A 23,663-nucleotide genomic window follows, 5' to 3' on the forward strand; every position below is an offset into this window, starting at 1 on the left:
GGGGCGAAGATGGTAAACATCTGAAAAATGTGGCGAATACACTACCACAATTACGTCTGCAGCAATCCTGAAATTGTAAGTTCCTTGGGGCAGGGGTTGCCGGACTTTTCAAAAATTAATTCATGTACATTTATGACCCTTAATAATTAACAGGGAGAGGGGAAGAGGAGGAACATTTCTGAAAAATGCATGTATTCCCCAAAGATCAGCAAAACACAACGAGCAGCACAGGCAATGAGGGCAACTGCGTTTGCCAAGGATTAATGTTACAAAGTACAGAAGGTTATTGCTTAATCTTTTGAAGCAAGAAGCTCAACTGTCATCTCAGCTTTTTTAGATCTTTCCTAATTACAGGACAAAGAGAGCTATTTCCATTGGCTTTACCTCACCACCCATCTAAGAAGCCTTCGGTCTTGATGAGATTCTTGCCTTTTAGAATGAAATGGGGGGAAGGTAACAAGTAGGGCTGGGTGATATCTGGTTATCACCTGTAAAATATCATGACATATCAACATATCACAATCTGTGAAATAAGGATGGAGCTATGTAGAGGCATTGGCAGACATCACAGTTTTCCCCACATTGTGATTTTTGCATAGCTCATGCGTGCACACACATAACTTGAGTCACAATATATTGCCAGGTCAAACATTATGAAACCAATATCACAATATGGACTTTGTTTCGGACAATATATCGATACATCATCCAGCCCTAGTAACAGGCAATAATGATGATGATGTCATTAGCTTTTTGGATATGAAGTTACTGGATATTTCTAATTCTGAACTATATGATCATTTAAACTTTGGTGTATGTTAAATGAACTTTCAACCACTGAATTTTTAGCGTTACATTGTAATGATATCATAAGTTTCATTATGTATCATTATTATTGGGATACACTGGTACCTCGGTTTAAGTACACATTTGGTTCCGGAAGTCTGTACTTAACCTGAAGCGTACTTAACCTGAAGCGAACTTTCCCATTGAAAGTAATGGAAAGTGGATTAATCCGTTCCAGACGGGTCTGCGGAGTACTCAACCTGAAGCATACTTAACCTGAAGTTTGAGTATAATTCAGGGGTTCCCCAAACAAAGCCCCAGGGGCCGGATGCGGCCCAATCGCCTTCTAAATCCGACCCACAAATGGTCCGGGTATCAGCATGTTTTTACATGAGTAGAATGTGTCCTTATATTTAAAATGCATCTCTGGGTTATTTGTGGGGCATAGGAATTTGTTCATTTCCCCCCAAAAAAATATAGTCCGGCCCCCCACAAGGTCTGAGGGACAGTGGACCGGCCCCCTGCTGAAAACGTTTGCTGACCCCTGTGTAATTGGTTCTGGAAGTCCGTACTTAACCTGAAGCGTACTTAACCGGAAGCGAACTTTCCCATTGAAAGTAATGGTCAGTGGATTAATCCGTTCCAGATGGGCCTGCGGAGTACTTAAACTGAAAGTACTCAAACCGAAGCGTACTTAAACTGAGGTATGACTGTACTGTGCTTAGACAGTTGAAGTGCTTTGAGAAACAGCTATGATTGCAAAAAATGTGGCATGTAAATGACTTACCCGGTACCTCACTTTCACTGGGGACTGAAGGCTGCCCACCAGTTGCAATCAGGATATGGGGTGCTGTGTATTTTTTACCATCCACTTCAATCGTGCAATTGCCATCAGGTGTGAACGAAGCATCACCACGGATAGTTTCTACATAAGACTAATGAAATTAAGTTGAAAATGAGCTGTCAATCTATACGTCAATTCAAAGACCAGATAAAGAATTTCACAAGACATTTTAGCTATTCCCTATGTGGGTTAAACCACAGAGCCTAGGGCTTGCCGATCAGGTCAGCGGTTTGAATCCCTGCAGCGGGGTACACTCCTGTTGCTCGGTCCCTGCTCCTGCCAACCTAGCAGTTCAAAAGCACATCCAAGTGCAAGTAGATAAATAGGTACCACTCCAGCGGGAAGGTAAACGGCATTTCCGTGCGCTGCTCTGGTTCACCAGAAGCGGCTTAGTCATGCTGGCCACATGACCCGGACGCTGTATGCCGGCTCCCTCGGCCAGTAAAGTGAGATGAGCGCCGCAACGCCAGAGTCATCCGCAACTGGACCTAATGGTCAGGGGTCCCTTTACCTTTACCTATGTTGTCATAGTGCTACCTGGATGGTGAGCCAATATCTCTTATCTGTTGATTCTCTCATGAATTTAAATAGTTGAACAAGTCTGGGTTATCTAAATCTCTTCTATAAACTTTGTCATAAATTCAGAGAAACTTCTAAATTGAAAGAGCAGGTAGAATTAAGGGCATGACAGACCTAAATTCATTACATCCTCTCTCCAAACTTCTATAGGGGAATTAGGATCTCAAATAGATAATTATTTGTACTCTCAGCATACAAACTATACTTCCCAGGGTTACTTAAAGAACCTATGACAGATAGGGGGAAAAGATTGATATAAAATCAACATATATTAGCAATGTAGATAGGACTAAGACATTCCCAGAGGTGGGGCTGCAAATCCTAAAGCATTTCAGGATTGGTGAGAGAGATTTTACAAAAGTGCTGTGCTCTGAAATTAAAGGAAAATATTTCCAGGAGTGAAGGATGGTTATCTCAAAGGAGTAAGCCAGGCATCCCCCAACTGCGGCCCTCCAGATGTTTTGGCCTACAACTCCCATGAGTCCTAGCTAAGAGGACCAGTGGTCAGGGATGATGGGAATTGTAGTCCAAAACATCTGGAGGGCCAAAGTCTGGGGATGTCTGGAGTAAGTTGATGAACCAGCAGAGCCCTCTGGATTCTATACTTTGAAACTCATCGCTTGCAGCTGGAGGAAAGAGGCTTAACGATTGGTTGAGGTGCAAAACAGGAACATTTACAAACCTTGTTCAAATTATTTTGATAGATATCATTCAGTCGTTTCACATAAGCATCACGCTTTTCCTTAATTACTCTGTAATAAAATAAGTTTTGTGTGACAAAATTATCTCTCTCTTGCACTAGCAAAACTATGGCTCAGAAAACAACAACCTTGTCCCTCCTTTCAAATCCCCATTCATTGCTTGCTTCAGGAATTTACAGACCATCAAAAAAATCAAGATGCAGGTACATTGGATAGGCAGAACTGTTTATAAAGCCAGTAGCCAACTGTTTATAAAGCCAACATAATAAAACCAGAAGATGAGCCAGTTTTTAAATAGCTTCAAACTTTTGTCTCCATTGACTGAGCTGCTGTGCTGTCAAAAGATAGTCTTGTGCATCGCCCATGCATTTCGATGGGACAAGAATATAAAAACCTCCTAGTAGATTGGAGGAAATCTGATGAATGGGGTACATTCAGCTACTATTAATGATGCTCCAAATATTTCACACATATTCCACTCAATTCAATGGGGCAAGCATATCAGAACCTCTTAGTAGATTGTACCCCACTCATCACATTAGTCTGATGGTGCACATTTATTTCCATAGAAAGTAATTTTAACCTGACTTACCGCCAGTTAAACTTCACATCAGATACTTCAAAACCATAATCTGAATGATCATGGATGAATTCAGAGTGGACAGCAGTGTTCCACATCACCTGTTTGGGGAGGGGAGGGTGCAGTGAGAACATCCAGGGTTTAATTTAAAAATAAATGAAAAACCAAACACGTAAATGCATAAAGGATTTTACATTGGGACAGCGGTTTAGACATATCAGGCCCACACAACTTGCAACCCACCATGATAAACGTAACCCACTAGGCATGCACTGTAGTCTGTGAAATACTTTAAAAACTCAATTTTAAATTCACTCAGTCATTCTCTAAAGCAGTTCCTCTCCTGGTAACTACCAGCTTTTTAAACAAGAATAGCCTGAAAGATTCTCACTCACCCCCAAAAGCAGTGGGACAGGAGACCTGTATCTTCAGTCAACCTGCCATTTACAACTCTACTTGCTTTGCCCAAAAGAGTGGCTTCTAGGCAAAGGGCACACTCCATTTGCCAGCCTCCCTGCGGCTACTTGGAAGCAGCCACTGTCTGCAACAGATGGATACACCAGCCTTCAATTTTCTAATAAACGATTATGATCCAAATATTTCTTTTTCATTTTATTTCCCCCAAATGAGCACCATTGCATTAAGCTATTTTGATTTTGTCTTCCCACCAAAATACGCCAAAGCAATTTCCTAAGCTAACATTTGAGCCTGTTCACGGAGAAGGCAAAAGAAAAACCAGTAACGTTTTCTTTCTAACAATGAAGGGCGCTTGCTTCATACATTGCGAGGTTGGCTTCTCAACCCCTCAGAACCGGAACAGCCAGAAGAGCCTTGGGAAATTAGGCACTTAGCAGGAGTAACAGCAATCCTATATTAGAAAGTGGAGAAGCGAAGCAATGGCTCCCCCGGTGTATACGAAGCCACACCAGCTCACAATGGCCAAGAGTGTAAAGACAGTTGTCTTTTTGTTTTGTTTTGCTGCGACAGCTCACACTTGACATAGATGGGGAGTCCCCAAGGAAGGGTCCCTGGAGCAATCTACAAGGCTTAAGTCTAGCAGACCTCAAGCCTCTGGGACCCCCACCATTGGTAGGACAACCAGTGAAGTAGAAAGGCACATGCTGTCTTTTACATGCCATCTAACATCCACCCAGCCATCTGATAGCATTTAGTTTATTATTTGGAATCTTGTCTTTATGTTGTATGTTATGTGTTTGCGATTGTACAATTTTAATTTGAAAAACTAAATAAATAATATACGTACAGCATATGTATATGTATATGTATGTATCAGCAAAAGTTGAACTGTGCACTGAAATCTCTGCTTTGAAGCGTACGCTTTATCCTCAATGCAATCAAACTGAGACTCAGTACAGTCATACCTCGGGTTGCGTTCGCTGCGGGTTGAGTACTTTCGAGTTAAGTACTCGGCGGACCCGGAAGTATTTACTTCCAGGTTCCACCGCCCGTGCATGCGCAGAAGTGCTCTATTGGCGCTTCGCACATACGCTTTATCAGCGCTCTGGATACGTACTTTTCGGGGTGCAAATGGCACCCCAGAACGGATCAGGTACGTATCCAGAGGTACCACTGTATGGAAAAATAAGAATGCTAAGTTTACTACAGTCAAACCTTGGTTGTTGAACGTAATCCGTTCCGGAAGCCCGTTCGGCTTCCAAAACGTTTGGCAAAGTGCAGCTTCCGATTGGTTGCAAGAGCTTCCTGCACTCAAGCGGAAGCCGTGTCGGATGTTCAGCTTCCGAAAAACATTTGAAAATCGGAGCATTTACTTCCAGGTTTTCAGTGTCCGAGAGCCAAAACGTTTCAAAACGGGGCCGTTCGGGAACCGAGGTTTGATTATACAGTATTTTAAAACCATTTCTAGCTGTTACTGCTGCTAAGTTTTCACTTCACACAATTTTTTTAAAAAAAATATATAGAACAAATGAATAGTGACACGTTAAATGGTTTGTTTTTACCTTTTTAGGAACACATCCAACATTCACCTGAAAACGAAAAATAAACAGTGTCAAGCACCAACGCTACTAAGCAAGTATTTAGCAAACATGCACAAACAGGTTAAAAGATAACTTAGCTGGTCTCTAAGGTGCTACTGGAAGGAATTTTTTTAGGTTAAAAGATAATTTGTTATGGATAGCTTTTTATTATTAATTTATTACAGTAGTTCAGAGGCATACTGCCCTAATATACACCCAACATGAGTGGTAGGCATTGCTATCTTTATCCTCCATAAATTTGTCAAATCCCCTCTGAAAACCATACAAGCTGGTGGGCATCTTGAGGTAGCAAATCTCATACATAGTTCAACAATGGACTGTGTGAAGGAAGTGTTTTCCTTACCTGGATATAATAAATATGGAGATTATAAGTGACCTACCTTACTTGTAAGGGTGATTGAGATAATGTATGTGAAGTACTGGATTCCGGCATGAGATGGAATTGCATTGCTGACTAACAAAATTATTTTAGATTTGGATTTTATTGTTGTCTTGTATTACATGTTACTACTGTCTTTGTGTGAGTTACCGTAATTGCTTCCAAAGCTTTGGTTACAATGTTGCCCATACATTTAAGAAATAAACATTTAACTACAATAAATATAAGGTATCACAATTATACTGTATATTCCGGCGTATAAGACGACTGGGCGTATAAGACGACCCCCAACTTTTCCAGTTAAAATATAGAGTTTGGGATATACTCGCCATATAAGAAATACGACCCGGCGTATAAGATGACCCCCGACTTTTGATTTTTCCTGGGTTAAAAAGTACAGTGGTACCTCTACTTACGAATTTAATGCGTTCCAAACGCACATTTGTAAGTAGAAAAAATTTGTAAGTCGAATCCCATAGGAATGCATTGGGAGAAAAAAAATCGTAAGTAGAAAAAATCCTATCTAAACCGCATCCAAGATGGCGGACGGAGCTCCATTCGTAAGTAGAGTTATTCGTAAGTAGAGGTACCACTGTAGTCTTATACGCAGGAATATACAGTAAATATAACAGTTGCCTCCTCCATTGTTGAAATTCTGTAGAAAGCTCCTCGGAAGCAGATGTGCAATGATGGGTTCCTTACATTCAGTCACGTTCTAATGTGACCAAGAAACAGAACTCAGAATGGGGGCTTTGCAGAAAGAAACAAGACATGATTCTCAATTACTTGATTTTCAACAGAAGAGGGCCTCACAGGAAGAGAGCAAGTTTAGTACCTCACTGCTTTGTGGTGTCAGCCGACAGGCCCTGCCCCTGCTTCCATATAATTAAATGGTTACAGCCATTCGTTCCAACTTGGGGGGGGGGTGACACTTGGAATATTACAAGAAGATTAAAACAGCCCTGAGTGCTCCCTGGAAGGACAGATCGTGAAGCTGAGGCTCCAATACTTTGGCCACCTCATGAGAAGAGAAGAATCCTTGGAAAAGACCCTGATGTTGGGAAAGATTGAGGGCACTAGGAGAAGGGGACGACAGAGGACGAGATGGTTGGACAGTGTTCTCGAAGCTACGAACATGAGTTTGACCAAACTGCGAGAGGCAGTGCAAGACAGGAGTGCCTGGCGTGCTATGGTCCATGGGGTCACGAAGAGTCGGACACGACTAAACGACTAAACAACAACAAACCCTGCACCACGGGCAACTGGGTAACCTGGCCCTCACAAATCAAGAACCCAGAAAGGATGGCAACAAACACATGATTAAAAATTACATTTATATCATGTTTTTCCTAAAACGAGATCAAACTGATCTGTAGAAAGGACTGTGAACTGAAAGCAGATACACTGTATGTACTTTTGTAACCCAAGAAAATATTTAATAAAAACAAAGTTTTAAAAAGATACATGGCTCTCTTCTCTCGCCATTTTATATGCTCACAACAACCCTGTGAGGTAGATTAGGCTGAGAGGCAGAGATTGGTCCAAAGTCCACCCATGAGCTTCATAGCTGAGGGGGAGATTTAAATCTTGGTTTTCCCAGGACTTTTTAGCCACTACCATAATAAATGACATGTCGCACAGGCGTAGCCAGGATTTTTGTTAGGTGAGGCAGGACTTGGGGGGAGGGGTGGCGTATGGAACGTCCTGAAATTTAAGCCATAATTTCTGCCTAAAGAACTAGACATAAAGAGAACACACAGTGGCCTTCTCTCTCTGTCAAATGCATGCACACATTTCCTCTGTTCTTCCTTCCAAGTTCAGTGTGTCTGTCTGTGTGCATGTGTGAGCACGCACACAAGGAAATAAAAAACGGAAAACAGATTAATCTTATTGCAACTTTCCTGTGCTCCTGGTCATCCTTAAGCGTGGGGTGCAGGGCAATAAACACCTGAGAGATGCATCTAGGGTTAGAGCATCTGACTTGCACATAGGGAGGTCCCAAGGTTCAATCCCCAGGCAGGGGCTGGGAGAGACCCTGGAGAGCCCGTCGTCAGTCCTTGTTGACAATACTGAGCTTGAGGGACCACTATTCAGCTTCATATATAAACATAGACTTGTAGAGCTGGAAGGGGCTCCAAGGGTCATCTAGCCCAACCCGCTTCAATGCAAGAATCTCAGCTAGATCATACAGGACAGGCGGTCACGCCACCTTCCTTTGCACTGCGTTTCACGGAATCACAGAGTTCCCCCCCCAGGGTCATCTAGTCCGACCCGCTGCGCCTGCAAGGCAGGACTCCCAACTACACCATAAGCCCCAGAGGGCCGCCCAGACTTCCAGGCCGCCCGTGTTTCCTCCAGGCCAAATTTTCTAACCCGCCTCTCCCCTCCCGCTCCGGGACTCACGCAGGTGCCGCCCAGCCGCCCTCTCTCCACCACGGCCACCCGAGCGCCGAGCTCCGCCGCCCGCCGAGCGCTGGCCAGGCCGCCCGAGCCGCCTCCGAGCACCAGGTAGTCGAAGGCCATGGAAGAGGAGGAGGCGCGGAGCTGGGCCATGGCGGCGGCTGCAGCGCGACTGGCAGGAAGGAGGAAGGCAGCCACGGCCAGGGGAGAACGCGGGCGCGGCCACCGCATCCCGCCTCTTGTCCTGCCCCTGCAGCGGGCGAGGCGAGGCGAGAGAAGGAGGGCAGGCGGCGCCGCCGAGGAAGGCAGGCCAGGCAGCGGCGCTGGAGGGCGCCAAGACGCGGCGCGGCGCCTCGGTTAGGCCGCCTCGGGGAGGGAAGGAGCCCCTGCGGGAGAAAGCGGGCCCTGCTGCCGGATTTACGCATAAACTAGGGACGTCCAACTCCTAATAGACTGCGATCTACTCGCATTAAAAAAAACACACACTGGCAGTGATCTACCTCAGGCACCCCCAAACTTCAGCCCTCCAGATGTTTTGGACTACAATTCCCATCATCCCTGACCACTGGTCCTGTTAGCTAGGGATCATGGGAGTTGTAGGCCAAAACATCTGGATGGCTGCAGTTTGGGGATGCCTGATCTACCTGTTGTGTATTGAGTCAATGGATTTTATAGGTATCTGTATTATTATTGTCTGTATTTGCATTGGGGTAGAATCATAGAATCCTAGAGTTGGAAGAGACCACAAGGGCCATCCAGTCCAACCCCCTGCCAAGCAGGAAACACCATCAAAGCATTCCTGACATATGGCTGTCAAGCCTCTGCTTGAAGACCTCCAAAGGAGGAGACTCCACCACACTCCTTGGCAGCAAATTCCACTGTCAAACAGCTCTTACTGTAAGGAAGTTCTTCCTAATGTTTAGGTGGAATCTTCTTTCTTGCACCAGTTTGAATCCATTGCTCCGTGTCCGCTTCTCTGGAGCAGCAGAAAACAACCTTTCTCCCTCCTCTATATGACACCCTTTGATATATTTGAACATGGCTATCATATCACCCCTTAACCTTCTCTTCTCCAGGCTAAACATACCCAGCTCCCTAAGCCGTTCCTCATAAGGCATCGTTTCCAGGCCTTTGACCATTTTGGTTGCCCTCCTCTGGACACGTTCCAGCTTGTCAGTATCCTTCTAAAGTAACTGCCTCTTGGTTTCAGAAGGTACATCTACTATTGGTTCATTTAAGCCGCTGTATTTGGATCCTCTGTCTTATTGGTTTCCTCCAAAAGGCAGCACTGTGATATTGTTCCCTCCAAAATGTATCCCTTTCTAGCTAGTCCCCTGTCCCTATAAATGTAGCTTTCCTCTCCTCAGAGCTCAGTCTTGTTTGCTTTAATTAAGAAGTGTTACTAGAGAACTATCTCCAGCATATTATGTCAAGAGAGCTGAAATCACGAACCCCACGTCACAACAGTACCCATTGTCGGATGGACCGAAGTTGATCTTTTTTTTAGGAAGCCAAAGTTGTTGAGGTTTTTTCGGAAAAGCAAAGTTGTTGAGCTTTCTTTAGGAAGCCACAGTTCTCCCTGCCCCTTTTGGGGGGGGGAGAAAAAACTGAGGGGCCAAAGATCTGCCAGGAGAAACCCCACGATCTACCTGTTGGACATGCCTGGATAAGCTAAACAAGCTACTGTATAGCTTAGGGCGGGCCCCACTACATGCGTACAGCAACAGTGTTTTGTAGGCTCCTAGGACTTAAGTCATGGGCCCCCGCCTGCCAGCCTGCTCCCTAAAATATCACTGGTTTGCTCATTTCTACATATAGGGTGGCTACATTCTGCATGGACTGGTTGCAGGGCAACATGTGCAAATGGCTTTAGATACCTATTAGGTCCATAAATTACCATATAGCATATAAAGGTAAAGGTAAAGGGACCCCTGACCATTAGGTCCAGTCGTGACCGACTCTGGGGTTGCGCGCTCATCTCGCATTATTGGCCGAGGGAGCTTCCAGGTCATGTGGCCAGCATGACAAAGCCACTTCTGCCGAACCAGAGCAGCACACGGAAACGCCGTTTACCTTCCCGCTGTAGCGGTTCCTATTTATCTACTTGCATTTTGACATGCTTTCGAACTGCTAGGTTGGCAGGAGCTGGGACCGAGCAACGGGAGCTCACCCCGTCACAGGGATTCGAACCGCCGACCTTCTGATCAGCAAGCCCTAGGCTCAGTGGTTTAGCCCACAGCGCCACTCAACACAAAAAACAATGACAAAGGACAGCTGGACATATAAAGGGCCTCATTACCTTCAGTAGCTTAGGGCCTCATCAAACCTAAATCCGGCCCTGCCTGCAACATTTCTTTTTCTTTTTTTATATAAAACTTTTTTTATTGAATTATACATTGCAAATTTAAATTCAAACCATCATCATCCATCATTTAGGATTCCCTGGATCCTTTGACTCCCCTCCACCCTTCCATGGTTACCATTTTCAAACTTTTTCAACTGCTTCACTTATTTTTTCAATCCATTTTTACCTTGGTTTTTTAGTACATTACAAATGTTACTGAAATCCTGCCAAAGTTTTTAGTTGTTTACAATGTTCTCTTTTAAGTATGTTGTAAATTTTCCTCCTCTCTTCCTGGTTTCTGATTTTCATGGTCAGTTTCTCCCTAGAAAATAGGGATTATATGTTGTTCTTGTTGTTGACTTTTGTTGTTGCTGCTGCTGCTGCTGCTGCTGGTTTGTTGTTGTTGTTAATACCCCGCCCATCTGACACTGGGTACTCCCCCCCCCCCCTGCAGCTCAAGTAAAACAATTCTTTTGCAGCACAAAGTTTGGGAATGGGTGGGGATGCTGGGCAAGTCTCACACCTGGTTTCTCTGCCCTAGCAATGGCCTCTTTGCAAGACACAGAAAGCGGGAAAGAATAAGAATTGGAAAGGACCCCAAAGGTCACCAGGGAGATATAGATATAGATATAGATATAGATATAGATATAGATATAGATATAGATATAGATATACTATAACTTCTATGTCCTCTTTTGTCAAGTTGATCCTTTTACATGGTTTTGTATGTTTTGTGGTATTTTATGCATTGTGACTTGCCATTATTTTTATTGATTATACTTCTTTGTTGTATAATCAAACTGTTTAATTATTATTTGCTGATGTTTAATTTTACTGCTTACTATTCTGTGGGGGGCTATTGGGTTTTCTTTTCTTTTTATTATGTATTTTGTGGTTTTATATCTTTATATCTATTCTGTGAACCACCCTGAGACCCCTGGCTATAGGGCAGTATATAAATTCAATAAATAATAACAACAACAACAATAATATTCTAATGAATTATTTGCTATTGCTTTATTTGATATAAGCTGTTTATTTTAAAATCATGTTTTTATTATTACTTTTTTTGTATTGGATCAGATTGTTATTAGGTGTGCGATCTTTGCTGTCCATTTTGTTGGTTCTTCAGCTTGTAAACAGCCTTGTGCGTAGTAGTATAAAGGTGGTATGCAAATTAAAAGTGAAATGAAATATTGTCCAGCAAACATTTGGTGTTTTAAAGTTTATTCACTTATGAGGCAGAACCACATTTAAAAACACAAGTCTTCTCCCGTCACCTGTATAATAGATTTGTGTGTGACGTAAGCGTCAGTCTTCTATTAGCCCTCGTAAAAGGAAGAGGCCGCTGGCGGGATGGATAACAGCACTTGCTTATATCTCCTTGGTGTGCTGCCTATTTATTCCTTTGCTTGACCCCTGCCCTGTTTGGTGTACCGTATTTGCTTTTAGCTGCACTGAACCTAATTCTTCCAGTTATGCCACCCATTTTGCAGCTTCTCCCCCACCCCATCATTTGTCCAACTTCACCTCTAGGATGCAGAATTAATTAGCGACAACCCAATAAAACCACATACAATTTTTTTTTTACAGACCAGCATCTTTACTGACGATTTTGTCACAGAACAACATATACAAAAACAGAGTCCATTGCCTGTATTAGGGGGAGGTTATTGGCAGAGGGAGACCGGGACTTCGACTTGATGCAGCCAGGGGGTGATCCAAACTTCAAAATGGCATCTGAATGTCTGAGAAGGGAAAGGAGAAAGATGAATATCAAAATCAGCCCAATGTCGAAATCTATAAAGCTGTCCCATGTCATTATCCAATGGCTTGTTCAATATCCTGACCAGGTATTTCAAAAAGGAACTCACAGTTATTCCACCTTCCTCTTTGACAACCCCAAGGCAAGGAGATGTGGCCACAGCTCCTGCAACATTCATGCGCAACTCCTTACTCTGGGCCTCATGCCCAACGTGATAAAGGACAGAAGCCTCTTGCAATGCCCTGGCTTAGGAAACGGCAGCCTTTCTTGCAGTGCTTTCACTATCTGATAACCTCCATATATTACGTGTGGAAAGATTCTGCATCAGCAAGGGAAGAGTCACTCGCTGCTCTCATGTTACGATGTTGCCACTGCTGCACAACTTCTCATGTTGCACACGGAGAAGTCCCAGGCCACACGGGAGCAGCAAAGGCCAGACTTCCTTGACAAAGTGCCTTCTGTGGCTTCGTTCCCCTACACCAGTAGGGCCTGCCCCCGATTTACGAGGCAGCAGCAACCATTTCAGATTTTCCACAGTGCCCTTGTAGACCTTTCTCCTACAGAGTCACCCCAGAGAATTGTGGGAAATTCATCATGGCCATTTGTAGCCGCTCACTGATTGGTGGGTGGGGGTAGAGGCTATGGGCAGGTGCCAGAAGGTGCCTAGTGCTGATATCAAGCCTGGGCGCAACATAACTAACACAGAAATAGGATAGAGCAGGGCTTTTAAAAGCAAGAACGTGCTGGAACTCAGTTCTGGCACCTCTCAGGTGGGCACCATTGCCATTATAAAAGAACCAGAGAGTTCTGGCACCTCTTTTTCTAGGGAACATAGCACTGGGAAGGAGCCATAGTGTAGGTTCCTCTCACATTGCCCAGTGCTTCTTACATTACCTAAGGTATTCTGTGAAAGGTACAGTCGTACCTTGGTTCGTGAATGCCTTGCGAGTTGAACGTTTTGGGCCCCAAACCCGGAAGTGAGTATTCCGGTTTGCGAACATTATTTGGAACCCAAACGTCCAACGTGGCTTATGCGGCTTCCGATTGGCTGCAGGAGCTTTCTGCAGCCAATCAGAAGCTGCGCCTTGGCTTCTGAATGTTTTGGAAGTTGAACATACTTCCAGAATGGATTCCGTTCGAAATCCGAGGTACCACTGTAATTTTTTTTAAAGCTCCCAGATTTGAAGGTAGAAGGTAATGTCAAGGCTCTCAGACATTAAGGCTCCCAACATGTAACAAAATTTGAACCATCAGGATCTTGGAGAGGTAAGAATTGCAGCTGTCTCCCCAACATGAATTTTGCATGCTATATATTTATGCAATGAAACATCCAACCGGCCTGGCTTGTGTGCTGCATGAGCATGTTCTCTGGCTCTCTCTGCCATGTGTGAGAGTTCTGCAGCAGACCAGTCAATGTGAAAAGTGTTTCCTGAAGAGAGAATTTGAAATCTACAATGTGGTTTTTCACACCTGGCTTCCCTTATTAACTTATTGAATTCTAACTGGAATGGGGAATGGTGTCCATCAACATCTGGAGAAAAATTTATCACTTCCAGGGGTAGATGTCAGTTTATTGCAGCAGCAAAAAAACAACAAATTATTGTGGCATCTTAAAAACCAGCAAATTTGGTTATGACACAAGCCAGTCTTCCCCAGCTTGCAGCCCTTCAGAGTTTGGGTTGATTTTTCCCATTTTATATTGGTCACCATGCTTATTTTGCATACATTTAAGTTCTATATGGCGCTGTGGGTTAAACCACTGAGCTTAGGGCTTGCTGATCAAAAGGTTGGCGGTTTGAATCCCCGCGACGGGGTGAGCTCCGTTGCTTGGTCCCAGCTCCTGCCAACCTAGCAGTTCGAAAGCACGTCACAGTGCAAGTAGATAAATAGGTACCGCTACAGCGGGAAGGTAAACGGCGTCATGTGGCCAGCGGCTTTGTCATGCTGGCCACATGACCTGGAAGCTGTATGCCGGCTCCCTCGCCCAATAATGCGAGATGAGAGCCACAACCCCAGAGTCGGTCACGACTGGACCTAATGGTCAGGGGTCCCTTTACCTTTTTATAATGTTTGCACTTCAGGACTCGTGGACATTGATAAAGCTGGGCACAGCTAAGTCACCAGTGAAGGGATACCAATACGCATAGGAATCAACTCCTCGGGGCCAAAGTCCCTTTGGCTCCCCTAATAAAATATTTGAGAGGGCCAGGCCCCTTGATGGGCAGTTCCATTAAAATGATGTGGTGCGCCGAATCATGTGTTCAGTTATGTGGGACCTCCCTCCCCCCCCATATTTTATTCAAGTTGGCCTCTCTGCAATTGGATAGCACAGCAGATCCTGGCTGAATCTAGACACATGAAAAACAAACATTTCAGGAAAATGTGTTGGAAACCTCGTAATGGGAAATCACGTTGCCGAAAGACGTAACTCCACAGCGCCATCTGGCGTCACGGTGTTCTAATGCATTTAAAACGCTTTTTCTTTACTAATGTAGCTGAGTCCCCCGTAACGTTCCACATTAGTCCATTAGGAAACCAATGAGAAATCTGAACACATCTTACTTGTCTCAGTGTCTTTTTTGTCTGGAAATCACATCTGTCCAAGTTGGGCTCTGGATGTATCCTTTTGGTGCATACTGTCCGGCAGATATCAACATCCATTTTGTATTTCACCCCTCTCACAACCTAGAGAGAACAGTTTTCACTAAACCACACATAGTAAGGACAACTTGGAGAGATAGAGAGAACTTCTCATATACTGGGGGAGCAGGAAGGGAAGATAATAGTTTTTTCAAAGGCTTTATACCCCCCCCCCAAGAGGGAGGCATGTTGCTAAGGCATGTTGGTGCCTGTTGTTGGTATATTCATCCCACTGTTATCTCTGATTATTGGTTTTGAAGGACAAAAACCTGTTAAACCTGTTTGACCAGAGACTACACTGGGAGAAGGTGATGAAACAGTGAGATTACTAGTTGGGGTTGCATTTGGATCATATATAACCTCTTAAAACAGCTGCCTTGGTTGCAGCCAGTTCATTTCTGCACCTAATTCAAGATATTCATACCCTGTTTCCCTGAAAATAAGACATACCCATAAAATAAGCCGTAGCAGGATTTCTACGCATTTGCGCAATATAAGCCATACCCCGAAAATAAGACATAGTGATAGGCGCAGTTCTGGAGGGCGCCAAGGAAGAGGCAAGGCTGGAAAATAAGACACCCTTTGAAAATAAGCCATAGTGTGTCTTCTTGAGGAAAAATAAATATAAGACAGTGTCTTATTTTCGGGGAAACGTGGTATTAGTGATTAAAGGCCTTAACACAGGCATCCCCAAACTGCGGCCCTCCAGATGTTTTGGCCTACAACTCCCATGATCCCTAGCTAACAGGACCAGTGGTGGGGGAAGATGGGAATTGTAGTCCAAAACATCTGGAGGGCCGAAGTTTGGGGATGCCTGCCTTAACAACTCAGGCCACAAATACCTTAAAGACCACCTCGTTCCCTATCAACTTTCTCTGGTGTTAAGATCAACAGAAGGAGGTTTTGTTTCGTTGCTGAATTTGTTGCCATAACAGCCGGAGTTTCCTTACCTGCCTCATGGCTTTGTTTATGCGAAATTCTTTGAATAGAAAGATGTCATTTGAACTGTTGTTGTATCTGTAAACACCAAACCTAGCAGCTCTCTGAACTCCTGGGTCGTTGGTCTTGACAGTGATAGGAGATCCAGGTTTTATAGCTGAATTAGGCGAATGCCTCTCGCTACCTGTAGAAGCACAATTCACAAACAAATAATTATTTAGAAATTTTGTCCGGCGGACACATGGAAATAACCTTATGATGTATCAGCTAAGTTCTCAAGCCCAACTGATGCGGCAGTTTTGTGCGGCAGAGGAACTGTTTTTCTGTCGCAACCCCATGTCAGTCTGGTCATTTGTGCAGAGAGAAGCCACACAAGTTGGGAGAATGGCTGATGGCTACCGGGAATGGACAGATCTGTCAGCTTCAGATTTCTCCATTTAATAATAATTAATAAAAATTTTATTATGTATATCCTGCCCATCTGCCTGGTTTCTCATTTTCTCCAATATTAAATTCAGTTCTCTGCATTGGTGCAGAATTTGTAATTTTAAAAAGCCATCCTCATAAAATGTCATCACTTTTAGTGCAAATTTCTTAAAAAAGAACCATGTTTTTGTATGCAATTTATCCAATATACACATTTTTACAAGCATTTCCCCTCAATTATAGTGCATTTTTGAAATTGTTTTCACTCGTAAGTTCATTGCATGCACCCCAATACATGCATTTTTGCAAAAGTTATTTGGCTGGAGAAACTGCTTTGCGAAATTCAGAGAAGTGTGAATTTCAAAGGATGGCTTTCCTCTCAGTTCTCATGTTGTTTCAGAATGTGCAGATTTATAAATGTGATTCCTGCATTGCAGGGTGTTGGACTAGATGACACCAGTCCCTTCTAACACTACAATTCTATGATTCCATTATTCTACTTGCCCCACTCAAGCTCAGCTCAGTAGTATCTCCTGTCAGAAATGATAACAAGAAAAACCCTTCACCAAGTACAGGGGTGGGGAGTGTTGGGCTGTACACTTGAGTCCCATTCTAATTCCTGGACCTAGCAAGGATTCAATTGCTGGAATAGCCAGGCCAGCTTCCTGGTGAGGTTATGGCCTAAGCAGGGGCAAAAATAAGGTTTATTTCACACAGGTCAAAGACCCAGTTTGGCAAGAAGAATAAAACACCCACATTTTTTCATACTCACACAGGCTGAGAGCCTCAATGGGACTCCTCTGGAGGCTTTACCCAGAGCAAAAAACCTGGCTAGCCCCTAGTAGTTATGGAACTGGTAAGTATGTGTCATTAAGGTAAGTGGCTTTTGTCAGTCAGAAGAAAAAAAAGGCAAAGTGGAGTTGCATGTGTGAGCCATAAGTTAAAGGCAGAAGCTTGAGAGAGAGAGAGAGAGAGAAAGAAAGAGAGAGAGAGAGAGAGAGAGAGAGAGAGAGAGAGAGAGAGAGAGAGAGAGAGAGACATGCCTTATTTCCGCTGGAATCCAAGACTGTGGCTATGGAAGAAGCAATACCTTCTAGGGGTGTTAATGCTGTGAGCCCCTCCATCGTATGCTCAGGTTGTAAGAAAGGTAAAGGGACCCCTGACCATTAGGTCCACTTGCGGACGACTCTGGGGTTGCGGTGCTCATCTCACTCTATTGGCTGAGGGAGCTGGCGTACAGCTTCCGGGTCATGTGGCCAGCATGACTAAGCCGCTTCTGGTGAACCAGAGCAGCGCACGAAAACGCCGTTTACCTTCCCGCTGGAGCAGTACCTATTTATCTACTTGCGCTTTGATGTGCTTTTGAACTGCTAGGTTGGCAGGAGCAGGGACCAAGCAAAGGGAGCTCAACCCATTGCGGGGATTCGAACCACTGACCTTCTGATGGGCAAGCCCTAGGCTCTGTGGTTTAATAACACCACAGTCTCTGCTGTCCCTCATTCCAAGGAAACAAAACCCTGGGTAACGGCCTGGATCCCTTGGAATCTCACACTGCTTGGAGACTGGGATGGCGTGCAACAATATTTACAGTGCATATGCATTGGCATGGCTGGGATATTATAGATTGCAGCATTCAGGTTTGGAATTTCACACCTCCACCTCCCTATTTTGGAAAACAAATGTATTCGTCATTTGAATGAAAGCGGGGGGGGGGGGCAAATTTGACCACAACACAAATTACAATTGGAGTAAGCCCCTGGGAACCAGGCAAATAGTTTTGTGAGACAAATATGGCCCAGAGCTGCTTGTTTTGTTTTTAACTACTGTACACAGGACTTTGTGGATTTGCCCAAGGTGCTAGCTTGCCATTTATTTGAATTACAGACAATGGCTGTTTTGATGTGTAACACTGAATGCGTGCATTGCACCGACCCCAGGAAAGGGGGCAGAGCAGGGGCAGAGTGGGCTAACATGCTCTCTGCTGATGCTCGCGGGGGTCCGCAATGCAACCTGCGTGCAAAATGGTCATCACCTGTAGTCCCAACACCACCAAGATCACTTGCTGCCTATTGGAGCCTCCAACTTTACTGAAGAAGCTTGCCGCTTGCTCTTTGGCAAACTCAGACTGAAAAACTGACAGCTTTCAAAGCTGATGTCGTATGGGGGGGCGGGAACCAGCAGCTTCTTCCTTTCTCTCACAGTTAAAACCCACTCTGTGGTTTATCGTTACTCTGCAATCAGCAGTTGACTCACAGGACACGACAAGAGAGTGTCAAAACTGCAAACTTTTTCCAAAGGAAAGCTTGAAATGGCAATGCATTTAAACAATAGGTCAAGTTTCTGGCAGGACTGTGTGTAACTTGGGGACACACCGTGCAACCCACAAAGTCCTGGTTTTGCAACTGTGTAATGAAAAAAAAGAAATTGTCTGAATTAATGCATGGTAAAAATTGTGCAGTTTCTCTCCCCTTGAACAGTACAGGCCGGTTCATACATTCATATTAACCACGTGATCACCACAAGTACAAATTTATCACGGCTAGAGAAATCAGGTGATACATGCATGTGCGAACTAGCTTCACACAAAAGCAAGGACACACTGAGTAGCCTCAAACACGACACCACTCATGCTGAACTGCCCCTCCTTTGGCATCTGTGTGCACAATGCAAATATCTGTAGGGAGGGGTTATTCAAATGTATGGGTGTATGTGCAAAGCCCCTCCCTCCAGACATTTGCCGTGTGTCCATGAATGCCAGGAGGGGGGTCACTTAGCATGCACAGTATATGGGGCGGGACTACACACTCTTACGTTGTGCTATTCACTCAGCAAGTGTGTCTGAATGTTGCACGCTGTGAATGTGTGTCCAAATCACTTTTAAATGGAGACGTTTATCCCAGTCTGTATGTGCATTGGACTTGAATTTTTTTAAAATTCTTGATGCTTTTATTGTTGCGCTGATCTGAGATTTGCTTTTAGAAAGCATTTCATAAATGGAATGAAATAAATAACCTACCGCACTTCAGAACGTGTTGATAGCTCTGTTAGGGATAGACATAAATGAAATGGAGGAAGAGTAATAGAGGAAGTGGTTCCGAATTTCACACACATTCCCAGCAGAATGTAGGTGTGGCTCCACTAAGGCTACACGCACATTGTAAAGAGTGAGAGAAGAAGTGGTTTGAAATTTCACACACATTCACAACATACTGAAGCCAACTGGATGCCTATGGGGAACTGAGGGTGGCATATGAATGATGTCTTCATTCACAGTGGCCACTGTGATAGCAGCAGTCAGTAGGTCCATCTTCTTCCATGGTCTTGTTATAAGAATTTTGAGGTCACATATATATATATATATATATATATATATATATATATATATATATATATATATATTGTTCATAAAACATGTACATGAATGTACAGAAACATGTCTGAAGCAGCACAGGAAGACAGGCCTGACTGACACCATTTTGACTCTCTCTCTCTGACCAGGTGTTCCTCTGCAAGGAAGAAGGGGGGTGGGGGGAACCTTCTCATTGTCTCAGGAATTAAAGTGATAATCCCTGGCATCCTGATACCTGAGTGCCAGACAAAAGGGTGTGATTAACTTGGCTGGGAAACAGGGAAATGTAAATATCTCTCTTTTTTGTTGATTAGGTTTTGGGGGCAGGGGGCAGGGTCCAGACTGCTCAGATTACTGCCACCAGACCTCCCCTTTCATGATGTACCTATGATGAATCTAGGGAGGGGGGTCTTGGGCTACACCCCTTCTGTGACATATGGATGATGCTTCTGGGGGGTGGGCTGAAACCAATTTCAAATTTCTTTTTAAGGGCAAGACACCTTTGCTTGGGGTCCCTTCCTTGTTCTCCTGCGTGAGAGGAAGGACCCTGTTGCAACAGCGAAAATAAAGACTTTGCTTCTCAAACTTCTCTGGTTGGCCTCTGTTATATTCTCCAACCGATGGAGAACCCAATAAGGGAATAAAGGCAGATTTTTGCCTATATCAGTCTCTTTCTGTCCGCCTTTTCTTTTTCACTCTGAATGCCAAGCTGAGCAAATTCTCAAATATTCCCACCCTTTGGTTGGCATCCCACTGCTAGTATTAAAAAGACAGCTCCATTTACATCAGTGCCGCTCCTTCCAGAAATGTTGAAAACAGCTGCATATTCATTTTAAATAGCCTTGAGAAATGCCTAAAACACCACCACACACACCCTGTGTTAATCAAATATTGTGAACAGGGAAAACACCCTTACCGGTAGCTTCTTCACCACTCAGACTATAAACCACAATGGAAAAAGAGAGATTTCGGTTTATCTAACAGCAGGCACTTTGTGAGACTCTACTTTTTCTGTGCATTCATGTCTGAATAAAGAGAGAACCTCAACATCACCATCACCACCATTATTGTTATTATTATTATTAGTAGTAGTATAATGCCCTTCGTCCAAAGATCACAGGGCAGTTCACAACATAAAAATGAAAAAATAGAGAACACAAAATGCACAATAAAAACAAAAACAAACCAATACCCCCCCTCCCACTTAGCATTAAGTTTTCAGCCATGATCCTGAACCTTTAAACACAGCCTGGCATCCAGCTATTTAGCAAGAGAAGTTTTCCATGCATGGAGATGTCATGGGAAGGGAGGGAGTTCCCTGTGCTGAACCTCTGTCTCAGAGAGTTTGCAAAGGAGCAACAGGTGGCATCTCTAATCCCATTTTCAAATAAAACACTGGAAATTCTCAAATTGACCTACCTGCTACTAGGAAACTTTGCAACAGCTTCTCCTTCACAAGGGTGTCCTTGATTCAATTGCACACACTCTCTACCCAGTGCAACCCTGTTTCTTAAACTTAACCCTGTTTTTTAGACTTAAATAAAAAGTACAGTGGTACCTCGGTTTACAAACACAACTGGTTCCGGAAGTCCGTACTTAACCTGAAGCGTCCTTAACATGAAGCAAACTTTCCCATTGAAAGTAATGGAAAGTGGATCAATCCTTTCCAGACAGGTCCGCGGAGTACTTAAACTGAAAATATTCAAACCGAGGCGTACTTAAACTGAGGTATGACTGTAGTGGTCTCAACTGATAATAATTGCGTACACAACATACATTTAAAGTGCATGGCTTCCCCCAAAGAATCATGGGAACTGTAGCTTATCCACCACAGAGATGCAATTCCCAGCACCCTCAAGAAACTACAGTTCCCGTGATTATTGGAGGGAAACCCATGTACAGCATTTTAAATATTGTACACACACATGCAAACGCCATGGGAGAATACTAAAGCTATTTTCTGATCTTACCAGCTGAAGTCCTGGCCACATCACAGAGAAGAAGACAGCAAAGTAGAGTCATTTTCCTCCACCCAATGGACACCATTTCTACTTTCCTATGGTAATCAGCAAAGAAACGAGGGCTGCTTGACTCGAGCACTTGCTTTTTTGCACCTAGCAGAGGAAGTGGGGTTTCCATGGCTTCTTCAGGAGCTCTCATTGGCCAAGAAGAGCATACTGTATAAAAAAAGCCAAGATCGCTATCTCCTGTCCTGTTCATTGGCCCTTGCAAAATCTATTAGCAAGTTTCTTTTTGAAGAACTCTGGGTGATGTTAGCACTTGGTGCATAACAGGGTTGTTTGTTTGTTTGTTTGTTTTTAAAAGGGGAAGCCAGATCCAAAATGGGCAGGTAGAAGAAGTAAGAGGCAGTTCAGAAAGAACATGGGGAGGTTCAATCATTCAAGTCATGCAAAAAGTTGTGCTATGTTAGGTAATAGAAAAGGGTGTAGCTCAGACCCTGATCAAGTATACCCATTTCTCTCTCCCCCTGAGAGACAACCATCCCTGCAAACTCCACAGCTCCGGGTATTCACCAATGCTTCTAGAACAAAGGAAATAGTTCTAGAACATGGTTCTAGTCATGTGGTGTTGCGATAAGGGCGGGAAGCCAGAAATATCCAATATGGCATTCATAACACAGACCTTACTGGAGTCAACATGGATGTGAAATATTTGTGTCCCAAATGCACAAAATTATTAAAGCAGTTTGGAAACAGAGAAGTCTTCTGTCTAGGTTCCTCACTGTAGCCACAGGAGATACGAAGGGATTATGAGTTATCAACTCTCCCAAGATCCCTCTTTCCTCAAAATCCCCGAGGAGCTCCTCCCACTCTGCGTAGATTTCTAAAAGCCATGGAATTTGACACTCACCAAGAAACGATTATGCACACATACAGAAAAGGCATAGGTGCATTGTAGCCACGCATGCTTTGAGCATGAATTATAATTGCATGCCACTCAGCAATTGCAAATTTTCCTATAAGACCACTACTAGCGGTGGGCAAATCTGTCAATTTCTGTTTCTCTCAGTTTCTCATTTTCTTATTCTTAAGTTCTCCACATTTCCACATCAGTTTGCAAATTGTTTTTTTCTCTCTCCAAAAAAGTCATCTTGAAAATTTTTTCAGTATTTGTGTGTGAATTTCTTTTACTGTGCACATTTTCCCCCAAATTCTCCAGCCAAGTAATGTGTACCAAAAATGCAAATAATATGGTGAATTGTGCATGAAAATGCATATATTACTAGAGGCTCTCCTGCTGATTTTAAAAGAGTGGAGTGACTCCCATGATCTATCTTATTATTACACTTTTATCTCTCCTCTACGCAGGCAATTTTTCTGAAGCCATACTGGCTCTCCTACAGGACAAGTGAACCAAAACATTACAGACAGACATTTGCTCAGTTGAGGCAAGCACAATTCACTAGGGGGCACTATTACCCTTTCTAAGAAACTTGATTCAGGACTATCCTTGAATCAAAGTTCTTGCTATGGACTCTTCTGCACCGCTCCCCAAAAGCCACATTTTCCCAATCTGTTTTCTGTGTTGTGGCCCTCTGTGGTTCCATACCTATGGGAGTTGTTTGCTGTTCTTGCATTCCATTATATTTCAGATCAATAGTTGTGTTGCTCATTTTTTTAAAAAAACTTGCCCATGTGGACCCTTCATAAAACCCACTCCCTCTTTCCAGGAAAACACCTGGGCTTTACTTGCTTCCCTCTTCCCTATACTTTGGGGCCATTGTTAGATTGCTACTATTTGGACCAAACTTCATTTCCATGTCTAGCTAACAATAAGATTCAGGGATCATCAATCCTTCTATCAGCTCTATAACCCATGCAGGTGGTATGCCCTTAGTGCATTGCTGCTCTAGAGGAGGAGTAAGATGCACTTCTGGGGAAGCAGTGGATCT

The 23,663-nt window shown here is 43.8% G+C and overlaps 2 protein-coding genes across 2 annotated transcripts in view; both read right to left on the reverse strand.

Annotated features, from left to right (window-relative positions):
• GSR (glutathione-disulfide reductase) overlaps positions 1-8,630 on the reverse strand; it is a 19,063-nt gene extending 10,433 nt beyond the window's left edge. The window contains exons 1-5 of the mRNA XM_035140701.2: positions 8,291-8,630; positions 5,470-5,496; positions 3,503-3,591; positions 2,892-2,961; positions 1,574-1,721 (exon numbers count right to left, since the gene is read on the reverse strand). Coding sequence (XP_034996592.2) covers positions 1,574-1,721; positions 2,892-2,961; positions 3,503-3,591; positions 5,470-5,496; positions 8,291-8,518 — 562 coding nt within the window. The 5' untranslated portion in view covers positions 8,519-8,630. The remainder of the gene's footprint in view (positions 1-1,573; positions 1,722-2,891; positions 2,962-3,502; positions 3,592-5,469; positions 5,497-8,290) is intronic.
• Positions 8,631-12,069: 3,439 nt separating this feature from the next.
• LOC118075381 (cystatin-F-like) lies at positions 12,070-21,849 on the reverse strand. Its single transcript, XM_035097321.2, has 4 exons — positions 21,721-21,849; positions 15,987-16,159; positions 14,959-15,081; positions 12,070-12,379 (listed from the first exon to the last, which is right to left on the reverse strand). Exons 1-4 carry the CDS (start codon positions 21,794-21,796, stop codon positions 12,302-12,304), a joined length of 450 nt encoding a protein of 149 aa, XP_034953212.1. The 5' UTR covers positions 21,797-21,849; the 3' UTR covers positions 12,070-12,301.
• Between the last annotated feature and the right edge of the window lie 1,814 nt (positions 21,850-23,663).

Source organism: Zootoca vivipara, chromosome 16 (assembly GCF_963506605.1).
Source record: "Zootoca vivipara chromosome 16, rZooViv1.1, whole genome shotgun sequence".
In the NCBI taxonomy this organism is placed as follows: Eukaryota; Metazoa; Chordata; class Lepidosauria; order Squamata; family Lacertidae; genus Zootoca; species Zootoca vivipara.

Coding starts and splice junctions, on each gene's coding strand:
- LOC118075381 (XM_035097321.2), bottom strand. CDS start 21,796: ATGGTGTCCATTGGGTGGAGGAAAATGACTCTACTTTGCTGTCTTCTT. Junction 15,082..15,986: donor TAAACAAAGCCATGAGGCAG/GTAAGGAAACTC, acceptor TGTTCTCTCTAG/GTTGTGAGAGGGGTGAAATA. Junction 12,380..14,958: donor CAAAAAAGACACTGAGACAA/GTAAGATGTGTT, acceptor TTCCCTTCTCAG/ACATTCAGATGCCATTTTGA.